The sequence below is a fragment of the Suricata suricatta genome, chromosome 2 (genome assembly GCF_006229205.1).
Source record: "Suricata suricatta isolate VVHF042 chromosome 2, meerkat_22Aug2017_6uvM2_HiC, whole genome shotgun sequence".
NCBI lineage: Eukaryota > Metazoa > Chordata > Mammalia > Carnivora > Herpestidae > Suricata > Suricata suricatta.
Genome location: NC_043701.1, coordinates 23,831,287 through 23,847,821, shown reverse-complemented (window position 1 = coordinate 23,847,821; position 16,535 = coordinate 23,831,287). Strand labels below are relative to the sequence as shown.

Here is a 16,535-nt window from a genome sequence, read left to right as displayed (position 1 = left end):
CGTATAATTTTAAAATGTCACCATTGGAGCACGTGGGTGGCTCAATCTGCTTGGCTCAGACCTGATTTCAGATCAGGTTATGATCTCACAGTTCATGGAACCACCCCCACATCCAGCCCTGCACTAACAGCACAGAGCCTATTTGGAATCTCTCTCCCTCTCTCTACCCTTGCCCTGTACTTGCTCTCTCTCTCTCCCAAAAATAAATAAAAACTTTAAAAAAAAAAGAATAGTATTGGGTTAATTGAGAAATTAAAATGCAGATGATGGATTAGGTTATAGAATCATATGAGATTGGTATGTTCAGTCTCTTTCCAATTCACTCAGCTATGTACTGAGCACTCAGCATGTGCCGGGTATGAAAAGTCCTGATAGCACAAAGGTGAGTGAGGCATGGGGCCTGGCCTTGAGGAATTTACAGGCTAGTCAAGGAGGCAGAGAAGTACATTTCAAAATAAAAGCACAGTAAATCACTGTGCCCAAGGTCAGTATGAAAAAGGTGTGGGAAGCCCTTGGAAAAGGAAGCACTTGCACATGGCTGGGTACCAGGAAAATCGCCATGGAGGAGGGAGCGTCTCAGCGGGGTGTGAAGGGCTAGGACCACACTGCCAGGATTCCGATGCGGCCGTGGAGGGATTGTGATGGCAGAGGCCAGTGCCAAGGATCCTAGTTTTGGAAAATGTAAACTGACCAGGTGATACAGCGTAGGCCTGCAAACCCAACACAAAGGAACTTGACCTCCAGACTCCTGTAGGTGTCCGCTCAGCCGACTAAGGCTCCATGTTGGGCAGCGATCCCAGGGGACCACACAGGCCACCACAACAGGATGCCCCTTAGGCTCTATTTTTCAGAGACCTGATAGCTATTGAATTAAGGGAAAGACAATGGGCCCTACTCTAAATACTAACCTCCAAAATATTTTGACAATGGACAGCACAGCCCCAGTTAATAAAAAAATGTGTGTGTAATCTACATTTAAAAAGTAGTATTTGTAGGGGCACCTGGGCAGTCAGTCAGTTGTGTCCAACTTTGGCTCAGATCATGATCTCACTATTTCATGGGTTTGAGCTCAGCTTGTGCTGACAGCTCAAAGCCTGGAGTCTGCTTCAGATTCTGTGTCTCCCTCTCTCTCTCTGCCCCCTCCCCTGCTTGCATTCTGTCTCTCTTTTTCTATCAAAAATAAATAAGCATTAAACAAAATTTTTTAATAAAAAGTAATATTTGTATAGGGGCTCCTGGGTGGCTCAGTCAGTTGAGAGTCTGACTTCAGCTCAGGTCATGATCTCAAGGTTCTGCTGTCAGCATGGAGCCCACTTCAGATCCTCTGTCTCCCTCTCTCTGGCCTTCCCCCGCTCATTTATGCACTCGCTCTCTCTCTCTCTCTCAAATTAATAAAACATTAAATAAAAAGTAACATTTGTATAAAGTGGTATCAGTCTTCAGAGTCATACTCTCAGACATGAAAGAACATTTGGTCCCTTGTCCATAGTCTATAGGGACAGACAAATGTACAGGGAACAAGAGACAGTTTACCTACTAAAGTGAAATGACAGAGTCTGCCACCTTAGGAGGATCATTAGCCTCCAGATGGCTTTTGCTTTTTGGGGGCTCCCTGCACTGTGAGTTTGTCAGAACCTTTGACATTGGGGTTATCCAGGAGATCAGGATCCCCAGAAAAACAGGCCGTTTTTCAAACTCAAACTCACATAAGACTGACTTGTAACACGCGAGTCCATTTCATGATTTTCAGTGACAAAGAGCTCTGTTGCAGGAAAAGAATGAGGCTTCTGAAAAATTGTAAGGCAGTCACTTGTCAGTGCAGAGAGAGTGACCCTTCTCCCCCTGCCCCCAGAAGCAGAGCCCCCTAAATTTCTCAGCAAGCCACACATTTCCAGTATTTTTCTGTTGCCCTTTGCTGGGACACAGAGCAAAGAGTCTGGGGGCCACACATTTAAATCCTGATTCTGGAGTGCCTGGGTGGCTCAGTAATTTAAGCAGCCAACTTTGGCTCAGGTCATGATCTCATGGTTCGTGGGTTTGAGCCCCGCATTGGGCTCTGTGCTGACAGCTCAGAGACTGGAGCCTGCTTCAGATTCTGTGTCTCCCTCTCTTTCTGCCCCTCCCCTGCTCATGCGGTCTCAAAAATAAACGTTAAAAAAATTTTTTATTTTAATCCTGATTCTGTCATTACTAGTCCTAGCCCTAGGCTTTTGGCAATTCATTTTGTTTTGCCAAGTATCATATTTTGCCATGCCCTCATTTTTGCTTCACAAGATTGTCGTGATAATTAATGTAGGAAAATGCTAGCAGTCTGCTTCATAGCAGGCACACCACAAAAGGCCATTGTTATTTTCTTGCTTACGGCAACACTTGTGACTAAGAAATACTAGACTCAAATCCAGAGGGCTCAGTCCACCTTCCATTCTGCCACCTAAATACTCTGTGGTTTAGAACCTACTTTGTTTTGGGTACTGTGCTGGTTCTTTATTAATTTTTCTTTAAGATGAGGAAAGAACCTGAAAAGGTATTATTATCCCCATGATAAGAAAATTAAGGTCAGGAAGATTAATTTATTGAGGTCACAGAACTGACAGGAGATTGGATTGAGACTTCAACCTGGAATGTGTGAACCTAGAACCTTGCTCCAAAATCATCAACCTGAGGTAACCAGGCTGCTTAGTGAGGCACCTGAAAACTAAGGAGAGGAGGAAGTAAAGGGGATTGATGATCAGCTAAAGTGACCCATTCGTTAGGGTATTATTTTTAATTCCCCAAACTGTTCCCCCAGCTTTACTGGAGGCTGTGGTTGGAACCCACTAGGGCAATAGCTGGTGGCCCCCCTTTTGCTTTGTTAGAGTGCTCCCAGTCCTAAACATTAGCTGTCATCTAGAACCTGGGGAACGGGGCAGACTTCGGGCTCTTTACAAAGAACCAATGTTGCCTGTTTAATTCTACAACGTAGCAAATTTTCTTGACTGCAGTTTATAGCTGGAGATTCTCTCTCCCATTTGGCCCAGTTCAACGTAGAGATCAGTCTCTCCATCCCTAGCAGTCATCTGTGGAGACAGGCCCTGACCCTCCCAAGTCCTGAGATGACAGGAGCGCACCCACATTAAACAGGGGTTGGGTACCTTGGCCTGGTTCAGACACCCACCATTTACATAGTCTCGGGCAAATTTAACATCTCAGCCACTCTCCTGATCTGTAAAGTGGAGGATAACAACACGTGTGTGGAGTAAGAGGCGTGAATGGCTCGAAGTGGTGCTGGCATTTGGGGAGAGTTGGCAAACACAACCCTATAGTGACAACTTCTCAAGAAGTTTTTTTCCTAAAGAGGAGGTACCCAATGAGAGAGGAGGAAAAAAAGGAAAGCAGAATGCCCTTAGAATCATCTGCTTGCCTTCCTGCCCTTCTCCCTGCGTCTGTTCTCAGCAATCCTCTTGATTTGTAAAGAGTAAGGTTGTCTCATTACTTTATTGGCACACCTTGTGCACCGAATATTCTGGAACCAAGGCCAAGGGAAAACTCATCTTTCTCTGTATCTGATCTCAGTTCTTTTTCTCTCTTTCCTTAGTATTTAGCACCAGAAAACCAGTCAAGTAATAGAAAAACTTATTTGTGAGAAAAATGTGGGAAGACAATGAACTTACGTTCTTCTTATGGGTAGGAAGCGAGCAACTCTCTTCTATTTCAGTTGGGAGCATTCACAGGCTTATGAGTATCAATATTCTAAAAATTATTAATCAGAGGGACACCTGAATGACTCAGTCGGTTAAGTGTCTGATTTCAGCTCAGGTCATGATTTCATGGTTCATGAGATCAAGCCCCGCATCTGTGCTGACAGTTCAGAGCCTGGAGCCTGCTTTGGATTCTGTCTCCCTCTCTCTCTGACCCACCCCTACTTGCACTCTGTCTCTGTATCTCAAAAGTGAATAAACATTAAAAATTTTTTTTCAACTATTAATCAGAACTTGACTTGCTTCTTTTCCCATGTGGTATCTACTCAAAAGTCAAAAGCACTGGAATTATTAGTCCTAGGAAAGCGGGGATCTTTCTATGCTGTCCAAAACCACCTAGAAAGAGCAATCAGAATATAGGCTACATTTAAGGGGATCAGGTAAGACAATTAAGAGATGATGATGACTTACTTTAGCTTATCCTGAGAAACTTTCCCAGGATACCATGAACCCAGACTTGAAGCATAATAAAGCATTCAATAAATGGATTAACTCTAAAAAAAGTTTCAAGCAGCAATTACGGAAGTTTCAAGCCCACCCACTAAACCATGAGAAAGCTTCTTCTAGTGTGGCTGCTTACACACAAACACATATAATTCCAAGCTAATAGATCTGTTTTGTAATTGAAGTAAAGCAAGGAGATATCCCTCCCCAGACTCAAGCTCATGAATTAGAATGTTATTTCCATCCTTTTCATTTACTGTTTACAGTCACACTCTGTGTATGTGTATCGGTATATACATACGTGTGTCTGTGTGTGTGTGCGCGTGTGTGCATACCATTAAGAAAGCACGCAGGCCAGGTTGTTCAGGTTTAATGATTCCATGGCTTATCATTTGAACACATCCCATCTTTTAAGTCTGCTGTTTGTAGATAGTACAGGTCACCCAGCCTCCCAATCACAACATTTAATCAAAGTCTTCTGCATCCCAAACCCTCACAAAGCAGATCCCTATGATGAACTAACAGAAGGATATACATTAGTCCAGTCAGTGGCAAAGTACTGGTCTTTCGGAAACAAAGATCTCTATAACCAGCAAGAGAAGATGGGGAAAGGAAAAAAATTGTGGAACTGATACTGTTTGAACCCAACTTTTCTGAGTCATCCCTTTCCAGATGCCTCACAGGAAGGAGGGAAAATTATAGTAATGCATGTAGGGAAGACAAGGATTGTGTACTGACACTCTATTACTCCCTAAAGGAAAAATACCCTGGTGACAGTAATCTATGAAAATCCTGGCTGCAGAGATGTGGAGATTTTGCCAGAATGCTATCCACGGGGCAGCAAGCACTCCAGCTGCTCGGATGAACTTCCACGGCTTTCCAGTGAAGGTCACAGCAATCTTCAGGAATCAGCAAATCTATCTCCTCCTCTTCCCTGTCCTACAAGGGCAGAAACAGCTTGGGGGCAGGGGAGGCGGTTGTAAACCTCTGAGCTATTTCATTGTATCCAGGCAAGATCAGTTTTCCAATCTGACCCCTCTCGGCAAGAAGCTAGGGATTTTTTCTTAATCAAAGTTCAACGCTGCTGAGGAAAAGATAGCAAAGTCATTCACTCACAATTTCAGGCCAACTTTAGGCAGACAGGTTAAGGCAGGGTCAAATGCAAGAGGCCTATCATATCCCTATCCAGGCCAAAAGCTGGCTACTCAGGAAATCCCGAAGACCGAAGTGATGCTCAGCGCCCCCTACAAGATGGTCACAGTGGTGTGCTTTATCCAGACTGATTAGTTCGTACCTAGCCCTGACTAGACCAAGCTTTCCAGTTCCAGAACTGAAGAATCTGTGGATAATGGTGGACAATCTGTCACTATCTCAAACTTCTTGGTCCCTCTTCAGCCTGGATTTATGTCCCCAGAAAATTGGGGCAGCGGTGGACCAGACTCAGATTATGATGAGATGGGGAGTCAACAGCTGGTCCTATGAGTGTTTAGAAATACCTGAACTCCCTTTGGAGTCACATTTACTCCTGGTTCTGCACCAGGAGCGGAAAACTCAAACAAAAAGTCTTATTTTAAAAGATTCTCACCACTTCCCCAACTTTGGCACCTCTCAACCTTCATCTCTCCCCGCCTCTTCCCCTCACAAACACACCACCTGCAGATGTAGTTGGGACTCTTTCAGTATCTCTAGGGCCCCAGGATAATGTGGCATTAATGGCATTTGGCAGAAAAATCCCATCCCACATTGAAGACTCTCCTAGTTCAACACAGTGAAGGAAAAAAATGAGAATGTAAGAGAAGAGGCAGTAGAAACCACAATCTGTCCCTTCCCATGTAAGAGGCACAGAAATTTCAGGAGTCAGTGAAAATGGTATCATCTCTTGCCAGAAGGCCACCAGCTACCACTGGTTGGGAGCCGCATTATCACTTGTTTCTCCTCTGGACTGAAATGCAAGATGGTCAGGATGGCCGTGAGCGTCTGCTGGCGGCCCAGGGTGTCAGGCAAGGTCAGGAAGCGGTAGATGATGTTTTTGAGGTACTCCAGGTTGGCTCCCTCCCTACTCTGGTCCCGGATATTCTTCTCGATGTGGCTCTGCAGGGCTCCAACCTCCTCGCGATGGCGCTCTCCCTCCTCCAGCAGCCGGTCCTGCAGCTGATGCACCTCGACCTCCAGCCTGTGTCTCTGCTTCCTCAGCGATGTGATCTCCACCTCCTTGCGGGCCAACTGCTCGGCATAGAGGAAGAAAGTGGGCTCATTGGCCGCAGCCAGCTGCAGCGCCTGGGTCAGGCTGTCTGGGGAAGACATGTCAGCTGGGTCCCCGGGACCCCCGCCACCCACAGGGCTCCTGCGCCCTGGCAGCCCGCAGGACAAGGCCACGGAACGCAGCTGCTCCAGCTCCAAGTCCTTCTCGGCCAGCACGGCCAGGGCCCGGTCCCGCTGCTTGTGCAGCTCCTCCTCCAGCTTCAGCGTGCGGTCCCGGAAGTCCAGCTGGCTGCGCTCCAGCTCCTGCCGGTGGAGCTGCTGCAGCCGGGCCAGCTCCTGCTTCCAGTCGTCAGCCTCCTGCTGGTGCTGGCGCTCGAGCTCCTCGCAGGACAGCCGCAGAGAGATATACTTCTCCTTCAGTTCCGCGAGCTGTTCCTGGGCTTCCTCCAGCTCCTTGGCCACATTGCCGTCTTTGGCGTTCTTGCTCTTGAGGACCACCTGGGCCCTCATCTTGTACCTCTCAAACTCCTCCTTCAGCTGTTTCAGCTCCTGCTGGTAGTAGAGCACAGAGGCCTTCTCCCCGTCGGCAGCCTCTGAGCTGGGCATTATCTCCAGGTCACAGAGCTTCTCCACATCCAAGGTCACCTGGCTTTTCCTGGCTGCAACCTGCAGCAGCCTCTTCAGCTTCTCCATCTTATCCTTCAGGACGTTGACATCCAGACTGGACTCCTCTCCGTGGCCGTCGAGAGGAGATCGGCTGGAGGCTGCCAGAGCCAGCGTCTTGTTCTCCAGGTCCAGCTGCAGAATGCGCTCCTTTAGCTTCTGGATGGCCAGCTGGTCCTTCTGCTTGGCTTTCTCATAGGTGCCCAGCAGTTCCGACACCTCAGAAATTTGATTCTCCAGGGCTGCCACCCTCTGCTCTTCCACCTGAGACTGCTGGCGTAGCTGATCTTCCACAAGGGCTGTCTGCAAAACAAGGCAGCAGATGGAAATGCATCCAGAAAAGTCACAAAGACCGACGGCAATCTTTGAGAAAGGAAGAAAAGGGAGCCAAAGGGTCACAGGACGGGAATGGCCTGGCAAGAATGGGAACGGGAGATTTTTCTGTTGATGTGGAACGAATGAAAGTTCCTATAACCAGCTTGGGTTCTGCTCCCATTGTTACATTCTACGAAACAGTATTAAGAACCTCCGTATACCGGGGCGCCTGGGTGGCTCAGTTAGTTAAGCATCTGACTTCAGCTCAGGTCATGATCTCATGGTTCGTGCGTTCGAGCCCTGGGACGGGCCCCGTGCTGACAGCTCAGAGCCTGGAGCCTGCTTCACATTCTGTGTCTCCTGCTCTCTCTGCCCCCCATGCTCTGTTTCTCTCTGTATCAAAAATAAATAAACATAAAAACAAAAGAACCTCCTTATATCTGCTGTTGTTCTGCTTAACGCTTCCACTTTCTTCTATCATACACCAAGCACACACATGACGTGTGTGGCCTTTGTTAATCATCTGCTTCCCCAAATCCTACTAAGAAATCACAGGACATCCTTTTCCTCTCCCAATATTCCTGCAGTTCAAAACTCAGTTGGCTCTCTCTCTCCCACTCTCTCCACACCTAAAGAAGGAAGCACTGTAAAATAGCACACCTTTCCAGAACAGGTAAACTGACCGAAGCAATTACAAGAGGTGACTTCTGCCAAAATTCCTTTTGCCTCCCCCCCTCCCTATAGGCATACACCAACCAATACCTATCGAAATACAGGCATATACCTATGGGTACACACACTACCTTTCACTGCACGGCTGCACTGCCCTGCTTCACAGAGCAGTGCTGGTAAGATGCCAACGCCAGAAGTGTCTGGCTCCAAACCAGCCAACACTGAAAAACTCCACATCCTGTTGGAAGCACATTCTGTGGATACTGTCAACACCACACAGAACAGATTTCCCAGGACTCAAGGTGGAACCTTCTAAACTGACAGCACAGCCACTTGGTTCTAATTACCAAAGAGAAATAAAACAACCTATTGTTTCCCACTTCAGGCTAACTGACAATGTTTGAAGCAATAATTACCTTCTTCATTTCCTGCTGCAACTGGGCCTGGAAATGATTCTTCAGGCAAGCAGCCTCTTCCTGAAGCTCCTGCAGTCGCGGGTCTGGCCGATTCCTCTCATCTCGAAGAGCCTGCAGCTCACTTTTCAACTCCTCCACCTCACGGGTCAGCTGCTTGGTCTGCAGTTCAAACCCTTCCATCTGACCAGCTGCATATGCCCGCCCCGCCAGAGCTTCGCGGGTCTCTTCCAGCCGAAGCTCCAAGTCCTGGCGCTGGGTCCTCTCCTCCTGCAGCAGTTTCTGGAGCTCACGAAGCATCAAGGCATGGTCACTCTGCTCTTGGGCCCGATCATGCTGCTGGGTGATAAGGCGGGCTTTGGTTTCTGCGATCTGCTCCTGCAGCCCCTTCAACTCTCCCTCCAGACGGCCCCTCTCCTCCTCGGCCTTTTTACTGGCATCCTCTAAGTCCTGTTTCATCTTCTTCTTGTCAGCCAGGTAAGAAGCTTCCATGCGAGACTTCTCCTGGGTGACCGTAGCCAAAGAGCTGGTCAAAGTAGCTAACTGAGTCTTCAGCTGGTGCAGTCGTTTGTCCGCCTCCCCACCCCCAGAGGGTCCTTCCCCACTGCTACTGCTGACGCCGCTCTCCGACCCGCTGGCCTCCTCAGACTTTGGAGGTGGTGGTCCGCGAGCCAGTCTGTCGTCCTCTACCCCAAACTCACCCTTGGTGCTGGTGAGGCTGGCCGCAGTATCCAAGCTGGTGGCGGTCCCAGTGCTATCCTCGCTGTGAGTGGAGCATCGGTCATCTACAGAGTCAGGAAAAGTGAGGCCTGGAGGCTGGACACCTCTGAGGCCCACATCCGCCTCGTGGGATACCGACAGCACCTTAATGCTGGCCTCCAGAGCCTCTTTCTCTTTCAGTAGGCTTTTATAGGCGCGGACCACATCCTTGAGACGTGCCTGGTACTGGAGGAGCTGCTGCTTCTGCGTCTCAATGGTTTCCAACAGGTCCTTCTTGCTCGGTCCGCCCCCGAAATTCATCCCAAACTTCTCCATGTTCAGAACTCGACGTCAGCGTTCGGGCAGCTCAGAAGAGGGTCGCGAAGACCGTGGCGGGGGCAGTGAACTACAAAATAGACTTGTCCCCACAGCCGCACACCCGCTCCTACTAGCTGTCCGAGACCGGATGCCCGGCACAGGGCAGCGGAGCAGAAGCGCACGCCAGGTCCCAGGCACCGAGGGCGGGGGCGGGTCCTACCTTAGAGGCGGGGCGACGCCGGCACGAGAGCAGCACACGGCCAGCGCTCGCCTGTACTGTCCCAGAGGCTGCTCCGAGCGCCGTGCTTGCGCGGGTCACAGCAGTGCCAGACGGCCCTCGGCCCACGGTCGGCCAACGGGTTAAACCGAACGTAATCCCACGAAGACTTCCTAAGCACAGCTGCCCGAGAACGGCGCTTCCGGGTCCGCTGGAAGTGACGACAGAGTGACGCAGCAGGTTCCGCCCCTAGTGGGCGCGAGGCAGGTGGGTCTATATCGGCCGGCAGATGGGGAGTCAGACTGCCACCAGCGTGGCAGCGCTTTGAGCGCCGGGCCGGTAGAGTGGAAAGCTCGGAAGTGATACTGGTTTGGTGGAGTACCCTAGGGCTACGATGAGCGAGGGAGAGCGGGCAACGTCGCACTGAGTCCTTACGAACACCCGGATGAGTGACGCGTCCCCACATTTGCGGCTCCGCACTTTTGTCTCTAAAGTAATCAACAAAGAAGACTCCCATTTAGACTGGGAAAACTGCAACCCTTGATAGGACGGTTTTGGCACCTCCTAGGCATCCAGTATAATTATTAGCACCTTTCCTGAGTTCTGCTGAGTTGATTCAACAAATACATGTAGAGAGAACACCCTATAGCCATGATCTCCATCCTGAGTGCCAAGTATATTTCAGGACCTTCACAAGAGTTTTGATATTTAGTTCTTACAATTATTCTGTTCAGTGAGTGGAAACATGAGACACAGAGAAGTTAAATAACATGCTCAAGGTCACACAGCTAGGAATCCTATCTATATCTGTCCAACTGTCAACCTACAAAGGACTGCTCCAGGTGATTACCATGAAGAGACAAGGTTCTACCCTCATGGAGCCCCCATCTAAAGAAAAACCAGAGGTGCAAACGTAAGTCCTGCTCTCATGCCAGTATGTATGGTATATTCAAAGTGGTATGAGAGTTAGGAGGGAGGCCTGTCTGGGGAAGCAGAGAAGTTCTCAGGAAAAATACTTGGGGATTGAAGCATGAGTAGTGATCTACTAAAGATGAGAGGAAACAAGCATTCCAGGCAGAGCATCAGAGAGCTTGGCTCACCCAGGAAGCATGGAGAATCACTTCATGAGAGTAGCTTAGGGTGAATGAAGGAGGTGGCAACAGATGGGGTTGGCCCAATATGTAGGGACTTAAATTAAGGCATTTTTTAAATTTTTTTAATGTTTATTTACTTTTTGGGAGAGAGAGAGAGATAACAAGCAGGGGAGGGACAAAGAAACAAGGAGACACAGAATCCGAAGCAGGCTCCAGGCTCTAAGCTGTCAGCAGAGCCAGAAGTGGGCCTCCAACCCACAAACCATGAGATCATGACCTGAGCTTAAGTCAGACACTCAGGCCACCCAGGCACCCAAGGCATTTCTATTTTTATCTTGAGTGCTAAGAAGACACTAAAGGATCTTAATCTTGAGTGGCATCATCAAGACTTGTATACCAAGGGGCAGGAGACTGGTAAGGAGGCTATTTCTGTCCCGAGGAAGAGATGGTAGTGAAATAAGTCAATGACAGCAGGGATGGAAAAGAAGAAGCTAATTAAAAGAACTAAAGATTGGTGGCTCAGTCGGCTAATTGTCTATTTCAGCCCAGGTCATGTTCTCATGGTTGGTAAGATCAATCCCTGCATCAGGCTGACAATGCAGAGCCTGCTTGGGATTCTCTCTCTTCGTCTCTCTTTGACTCTACCCCCTCAAAAATAAATAAACATTAAGGAAAAAAAGAGCTCAAGATGTAGAACTGACCGGACTCAGTCAGCTCTAGTTGTGTTATTATACTGGGACTCTTAAATGTACTCTTCAACCTTGTAAAAAGCCTTCTTAGGAATGCAAGTATATGGCTAAAGAGTAAAGGAAAGTCTTAGACTCACTCCTACCTGGTGCCCAAAGTGTATTCTCTTTACAGACTTTTCGAGTCAGTTTCTGGCAGACCCTGGAGGTCTTTTCAGACCCAATTAGTTTCTTAGCAGTCCAGATAACATCCAGCTGCAACATATAAGACATTCAGATAGTCTCATCATTTTAATAGCCATCATAACCTCATGAGAATGGCAGATATTGTCTCCTTTTATAGAAAATAACAAGTTATGAGGATTAATGAAGCCAAACCCTCCAAAAGGTCAGGGCGGGGGAGGGAGGCAGAGTTGAGATTTGAACTGAGACTTGGAACAATGGTACACAGTAGGCATTCAATATTTGTTGAATGAGTGCGTTAATGAAGGTTCCCTGATTCTCAGCTCACCTCACTATGTCCAGCCCATAAGCAATTGATCCTAGAAGCCTACTGGCAATCCAGTTTCAATTCGCTTGCCTTTGCTCTAGTGAGCATCCTATTAGTCCATTCAAACCAGCAAGTATCATATTTGCTAAGCATATATTATGTGTCTGGTACTGACCCAGCCTCTCTCATAGAAGAAACTGAAATTCCTATCCTGTTATTTCCCCTCTGTTGCTGAGTGGGGAAATTACTTGTGAAGCTCTTGCAGTCTAGGGCCACAAGAGTCTCATAAAATCCTGGATAGGTGTGCATTAAAAATCCGGTCCCCGGGTCTGTGGCAACGTGAAGAAGTTTCAGAAGAGCTGTGTGGATCAACTGAAAGGCGATGTGTGGAACCATGGAGGCGAAGGCGGAGTTCTCCAGTATGCAGCAGTAGGTTCTGCTGATCGGAAATCCTAGAAGTCCAGCTAGTACTATGGCACCTTCTCTTTCCACCTCCGGCATACCCCTTTCGAGATTCTAGAGTCATTTGAACCACCTGCCACGCTCAAAGCCCCTCTCTGGGCGCTGAGAGGGCCAAAATAGAGAAATAAGACACTTACACGGAGCTTCCGCTCCCCTAGGAAGGTGGTGCATACAGTCGAAGATGCTAGTTCCCAAAAGCTACGCCGGAGCGCCGTGCGGGCTGGACGCGACAAACCGAAGCCGAAAGGCTAGCCAGTTTAGCTGGGGATCGGGGTCCGTGTGGAGCATTGTAGACTTTCCTCGATCCCGCTCGCGCTACCGGTGAAGCAAGCACAGACCTGCTAGCGCTCTAGAAACAGGGGGTGACCCAGACCCTTCACTCTTCTAAGCCCGCGCGAGATCCAGCAAGGCTTCAGTATTTGCCCGAGAGGGAGTCTGGGGGCGGGGGAAGGGGCGGGGAGGGGGCGGGGCCCTGGCGGGGGCGGGCCCGCGGTGACGTAGGGCGGGCCGGGACGCGCGGAGGCGGCGGCGGAGCCTCCTCCTTCTGCTGCTTCTGCGCCCCATCCCCCAGCGGCCGGCAGGTTCCAGCCCGCACCCCGCGTCCGCTCCCGCACCCCCTCCCCCGGCCCCACCATGGGCCTCACCGTGTCCGCGCTCTTTTCGCGGATCTTCGGAAAGAAGCAGATGCGGATCCTCATGGGTGAGGCAGATCAAGCGCGCGCGGCCCGGATCGGAGCGTCGGCCCCAGCGCAGCCCTTTCGCCCCCGCGTCCCTCCGAGCCCAGTTCAGCTGGGTCTCTGACCCTGAGTCACCCAGCTCCTAACCCCCTGGGGTTACTTCTCTCGGGCGGCTAGTGGTCTGCAGCGCCGACCCCGGGGCCTGAGCTTGGGAGCTGCGGGCCTGGGTGGGGTGAATCTCCTTACGCCCCAGCCCGGCTGGTAAGAAGAGAGGATTCCGCCCTTGGAGACGACTTTTAAAAGGAGCGCGGCCCTCCTTTTATGCGCTTCACCCACTAACCCACTCCCGCCCTTTGCCCGCTTTGGGGCTAGAGTTGGTGTTCCCCACCAGACTGCCCTCAAGGCCTCGAAGGTTGATAACAGCGCGCACCTGCAGGCGCAGGAGCTCTCCGCCCCCGTCTCCATCGGCTGTCCTGGCCTCTCCCCTTCCCTGGTCTCTAGAGGGCTCCCTCGCTCCCATCTCCAGCCCTCTGCCTCTCTCCTTTGCAGTTGGCTTGGACGCAGCTGGCAAGACCACAATCCTGTACAAACTGAAGTTGGGGGAGATTGTCACCACCATCCCCACCATAGGTAAGTTCGGAGGCGAGGCCGGGAGGAGCGGGAGGCTGGCGGCAGGCCTTCTCTGGGTCTCCTCGGGGTTCTGTGTGAGGCCCGTATCTCTGTGCAGGGGCTGACCCTGACACCAGACACTGCTACCTGAGAAGTGGGTCACAGTTACCTTTGCTTGCTGGATAGTGCCGAGGCGGGGTGAATGTGACCTAGCCCCGCCTGGTCTGTGAACTGCAGGTCCTCTGGGGTTCTGTTCCCAGCAGACTTGATCGTTTCCTGGTTTTGTGTCCCTGATGACTTCACATAGATTTAGTGAGTTCCTTTCTTTCAGGACTTTGTTCTCATATTTTTTCCAATTATCTCCAGGCTTCAATGTGGAAACAGTGGAATACAAGAACATTTGTTTCACAGTCTGGGACGTGGGAGGCCAGGACAAGATTCGGCCTCTGTGGCGGCACTACTTCCAGAACACTCAGGTGGGAATGGGGCTCTCCAACTCCCCCCAAAAGAAGATGATAGGGCTGCAAAGACTGAGATGTTGGCCTAGACTGGGTGCCCAAGCCAGGAAAACAACCCTTTACCTCCTTCTGTGTTTGTACACTTGCCTCTACTCTTCCTTCAGAACTGGCCTTGATCTTCTGAGACTTAGCCACCTTACACTCTCCTGAGAAGCAGGGTTCTGGGTCCATGCTGCTTTATTTTTTTTTTAATTTTTATTTTAAGTTCATTGATTTATTTTGAGAGAGAGAATCCCAAGCAGGCCCCATGCTGTCAGTGCAGAGCCTGACATGGGGCTCAAACTCAGGAACAGTGAGATCATGGGTGGAAATCAAGAGCAGACAGTTAACTGACTAAGCTACCCTGGCACCCCTATTTATTTTATTATTTTTTTAAAGTAAGCTTTACCCCCAACGTGGGGCTTGAACTCAGGACTCCAGGATTGAGAGTCACTCAATACTACCATCCGAGACAGCCAGGCACCCTCCTGCTGCGTCTCATCAAGTCTTTCCCGTTCCGTTGCACCTCTCCTAGCTACACTGCTTGCCTGAGGTCAGAGGCTCTATCTTGTGCAGGGTTTCTTCAGTTTGTGCCAGGGTGTTTGCAGAGCCTTGTGAAAGTTTACTAGACAAGAAGGGTTTGGGCACAAAGATGGGAAGAAGAAAGCCAGACTAGCGGATGTCCCTGTGGGAGTGATTGCTCGTCCTTTCTTCCTGCCTTCCCACCCAGGGCCTCATCTTCGTAGTCGACAGTAATGACCGAGAGCGGGTCCAAGAATCTGCTGATGAACTCCAGAAGATGGTGAGCCCCCAGAGCGCTGGGAACTGAGCCCTGGTTTGGAGGCAGAGCTGTGAGATCTCTGTGCTTGTGTTGAAAGTCAGGAAATGCCTCACAGGCCTTGAATGTGTTTCTCTTGTGTGGACCCTGACACAGGGAGTATCTCACCCTGTTTGGAATTGGAGTCAGGTGAAAAGTATAGGACTGACTTTTTCCTTGATTTCTCATGGCTTCACCTCTGAGAAGTTGGCAGGGCAAGGAGCATTATATGTCATGGAGAGAAACTTCATCTGACATTCTTCATTCTTGTTTTCCATTTGGAAATGTTGTCATTTGGACTAGGGCAAGTCATGAGAAAAAGGCTCTGGACTTCAGGCCAGATGGCCTCAAGCTGATTTATGACTCTATGTCTAGTGTTCAGCAGTGGACTGCACAATATTACATTCTTCCCCACAAATATGCTGGAAGGTAGAACGGCGGGCAGGGGCTCCCCGACACAGCAGGGAAGAGGAAGCCTGGAGACTCTGCTAGGACTCCAGACTCCATCCCCTTCATCTCTCTCAGCTGCAGGAGGACGAGCTGCGGGATGCGGTGCTGCTGGTGTTTGCCAACAAGCAGGACATGCCCAACGCCATGCCCGTGAGCGAGCTGACCGACAAGCTGGGGCTGCAGCACTTGCGCAGCCGCACGGTGAGGGTCCTGCCTCTCCCAGGGGAGCCACAGTCTGGGGCCAGGAGCAGAGACCTCACCTTTTCTTCCCTGCTACTGACCGTTCTTTCCTTCTCCCCACAGTGGTATGTCCAGGCCACCTGTGCCACCCAAGGCACCGGCCTGTATGATGGGCTGGACTGGCTGTCCCATGAGCTGTCGAAGCGCTAGTGAACCAGGGGCCGGCCCCTGCTGCCCGGAAGCTCCCGCGTGCATCCCGGGATGACCAGAGTCCCGGACTCCTCAGGCAGTGCCCTTCCCTCCCACTCCTCTCCCCCTGACACAGGCCTCTGCTCCTGCTCCTGCCTGCATGTTCTCTCTGTCGTTGGAGCCTGGAGCCTCACTCTCCAGGCACGGAGGGGTCCACTCTCCTGCCTGCTGGAACCTGTGGAAGGGACCTCCAGGGCTAAGGCCCCTTCTTCCAGAGGAGGAGCAGGGATCTGGGTTTTGGGGTTTTTTTTCCAATTTGGGTGTACCCTTGGGGCCAGGTGGGGAGGGAAGGTGAGGGCTCCGGGTGGTGCTATGATGCGGCACTGGATATTGAGTAATAAATTTGCTGTGGTTTGTACACAGTGTTGTCTGTAGCCTAGAAGCACAGGGGCTTGGGGGAGGGGATACTGGGTTGTTGGGCACAAAGGGACAGGATGATGGGGGGAGGCTCAAAGCAGTTAAGGTTGCACAGCCAACCCCCTCCCCCCAGCATGCATACACACATTGCTGACTTCCCCTCACTCAGCCTCTCCCTCCTTTCTTTTGAGGCTGCAGTACTTCAGAAGATCCAGTGGAGGAAATTCCATTCCCTCCCAATTCCCTCCCCGGTTCCAGGAGAACTTTGCCGAGGATTACGGGCTCTA

At 50.4% G+C, this 16,535-nt stretch overlaps 2 protein-coding genes across 2 annotated transcripts; one reads left to right on the top strand and one right to left on the bottom strand.

Annotated features, from left to right (window-relative positions):
• Positions 1–4,535: 4,535 nt before the first annotated feature.
• GCC1 (GRIP and coiled-coil domain containing 1) lies at positions 4,536–9,767 on the bottom strand. Its single transcript, XM_029923939.1, has 2 exons — positions 8,450–9,767; positions 4,536–7,349 (listed from the first exon to the last, which is right to left on the bottom strand). The coding sequence occupies exons 1-2, from the start codon at positions 9,479–9,481 to the stop codon at positions 6,054–6,056; spliced, it is 2,328 nt and encodes a 775-aa protein (XP_029779799.1). The 5' UTR covers positions 9,482–9,767; the 3' UTR covers positions 4,536–6,053.
• A 3,278-nt stretch (positions 9,768–13,045) lies between these two features.
• ARF5 (ADP ribosylation factor 5) lies at positions 13,046–16,249 on the top strand. Its single transcript, XM_029923966.1, has 6 exons — positions 13,046–13,112; positions 13,639–13,719; positions 14,065–14,174; positions 14,926–14,997; positions 15,538–15,663; positions 15,766–16,249. The coding sequence occupies exons 1-6, from the start codon at positions 13,046–13,048 to the stop codon at positions 15,850–15,852; spliced, it is 543 nt and encodes a 180-aa protein (XP_029779826.1). The 3' UTR covers positions 15,853–16,249.
• Positions 16,250–16,535: the final 286 nt, after the last annotated feature.

Bases quoted from the DNA above. Each gene is read 5' to 3' on its own strand.
- GCC1 (XM_029923939.1), bottom strand. From the start codon at position 9,481: ATGGAGAAGTTTGGGATGAATTTCGGGGGCGGACCGAGCAAGAAGGAC. The intron at 7,350-8,449 runs GTAATTATTGCT...CTTGTTTTGCAG, and splicing joins TGCAGCAGGAAATGAAGAAG to ACAGCCCTTGTGGAAGATCA.
- ARF5 (XM_029923966.1), top strand. From the start codon at position 13,046: ATGGGCCTCACCGTGTCCGCGCTCTTTTCGCGGATCTTCGGAAAGAAG. The intron at 14,998-15,537 runs GTGAGCCCCCAG...CATCTCTCTCAG, and splicing joins CTGATGAACTCCAGAAGATG to CTGCAGGAGGACGAGCTGCG. The intron at 15,664-15,765 runs GTGAGGGTCCTG...TTCTCCCCACAG, and splicing joins AGCACTTGCGCAGCCGCACG to TGGTATGTCCAGGCCACCTG.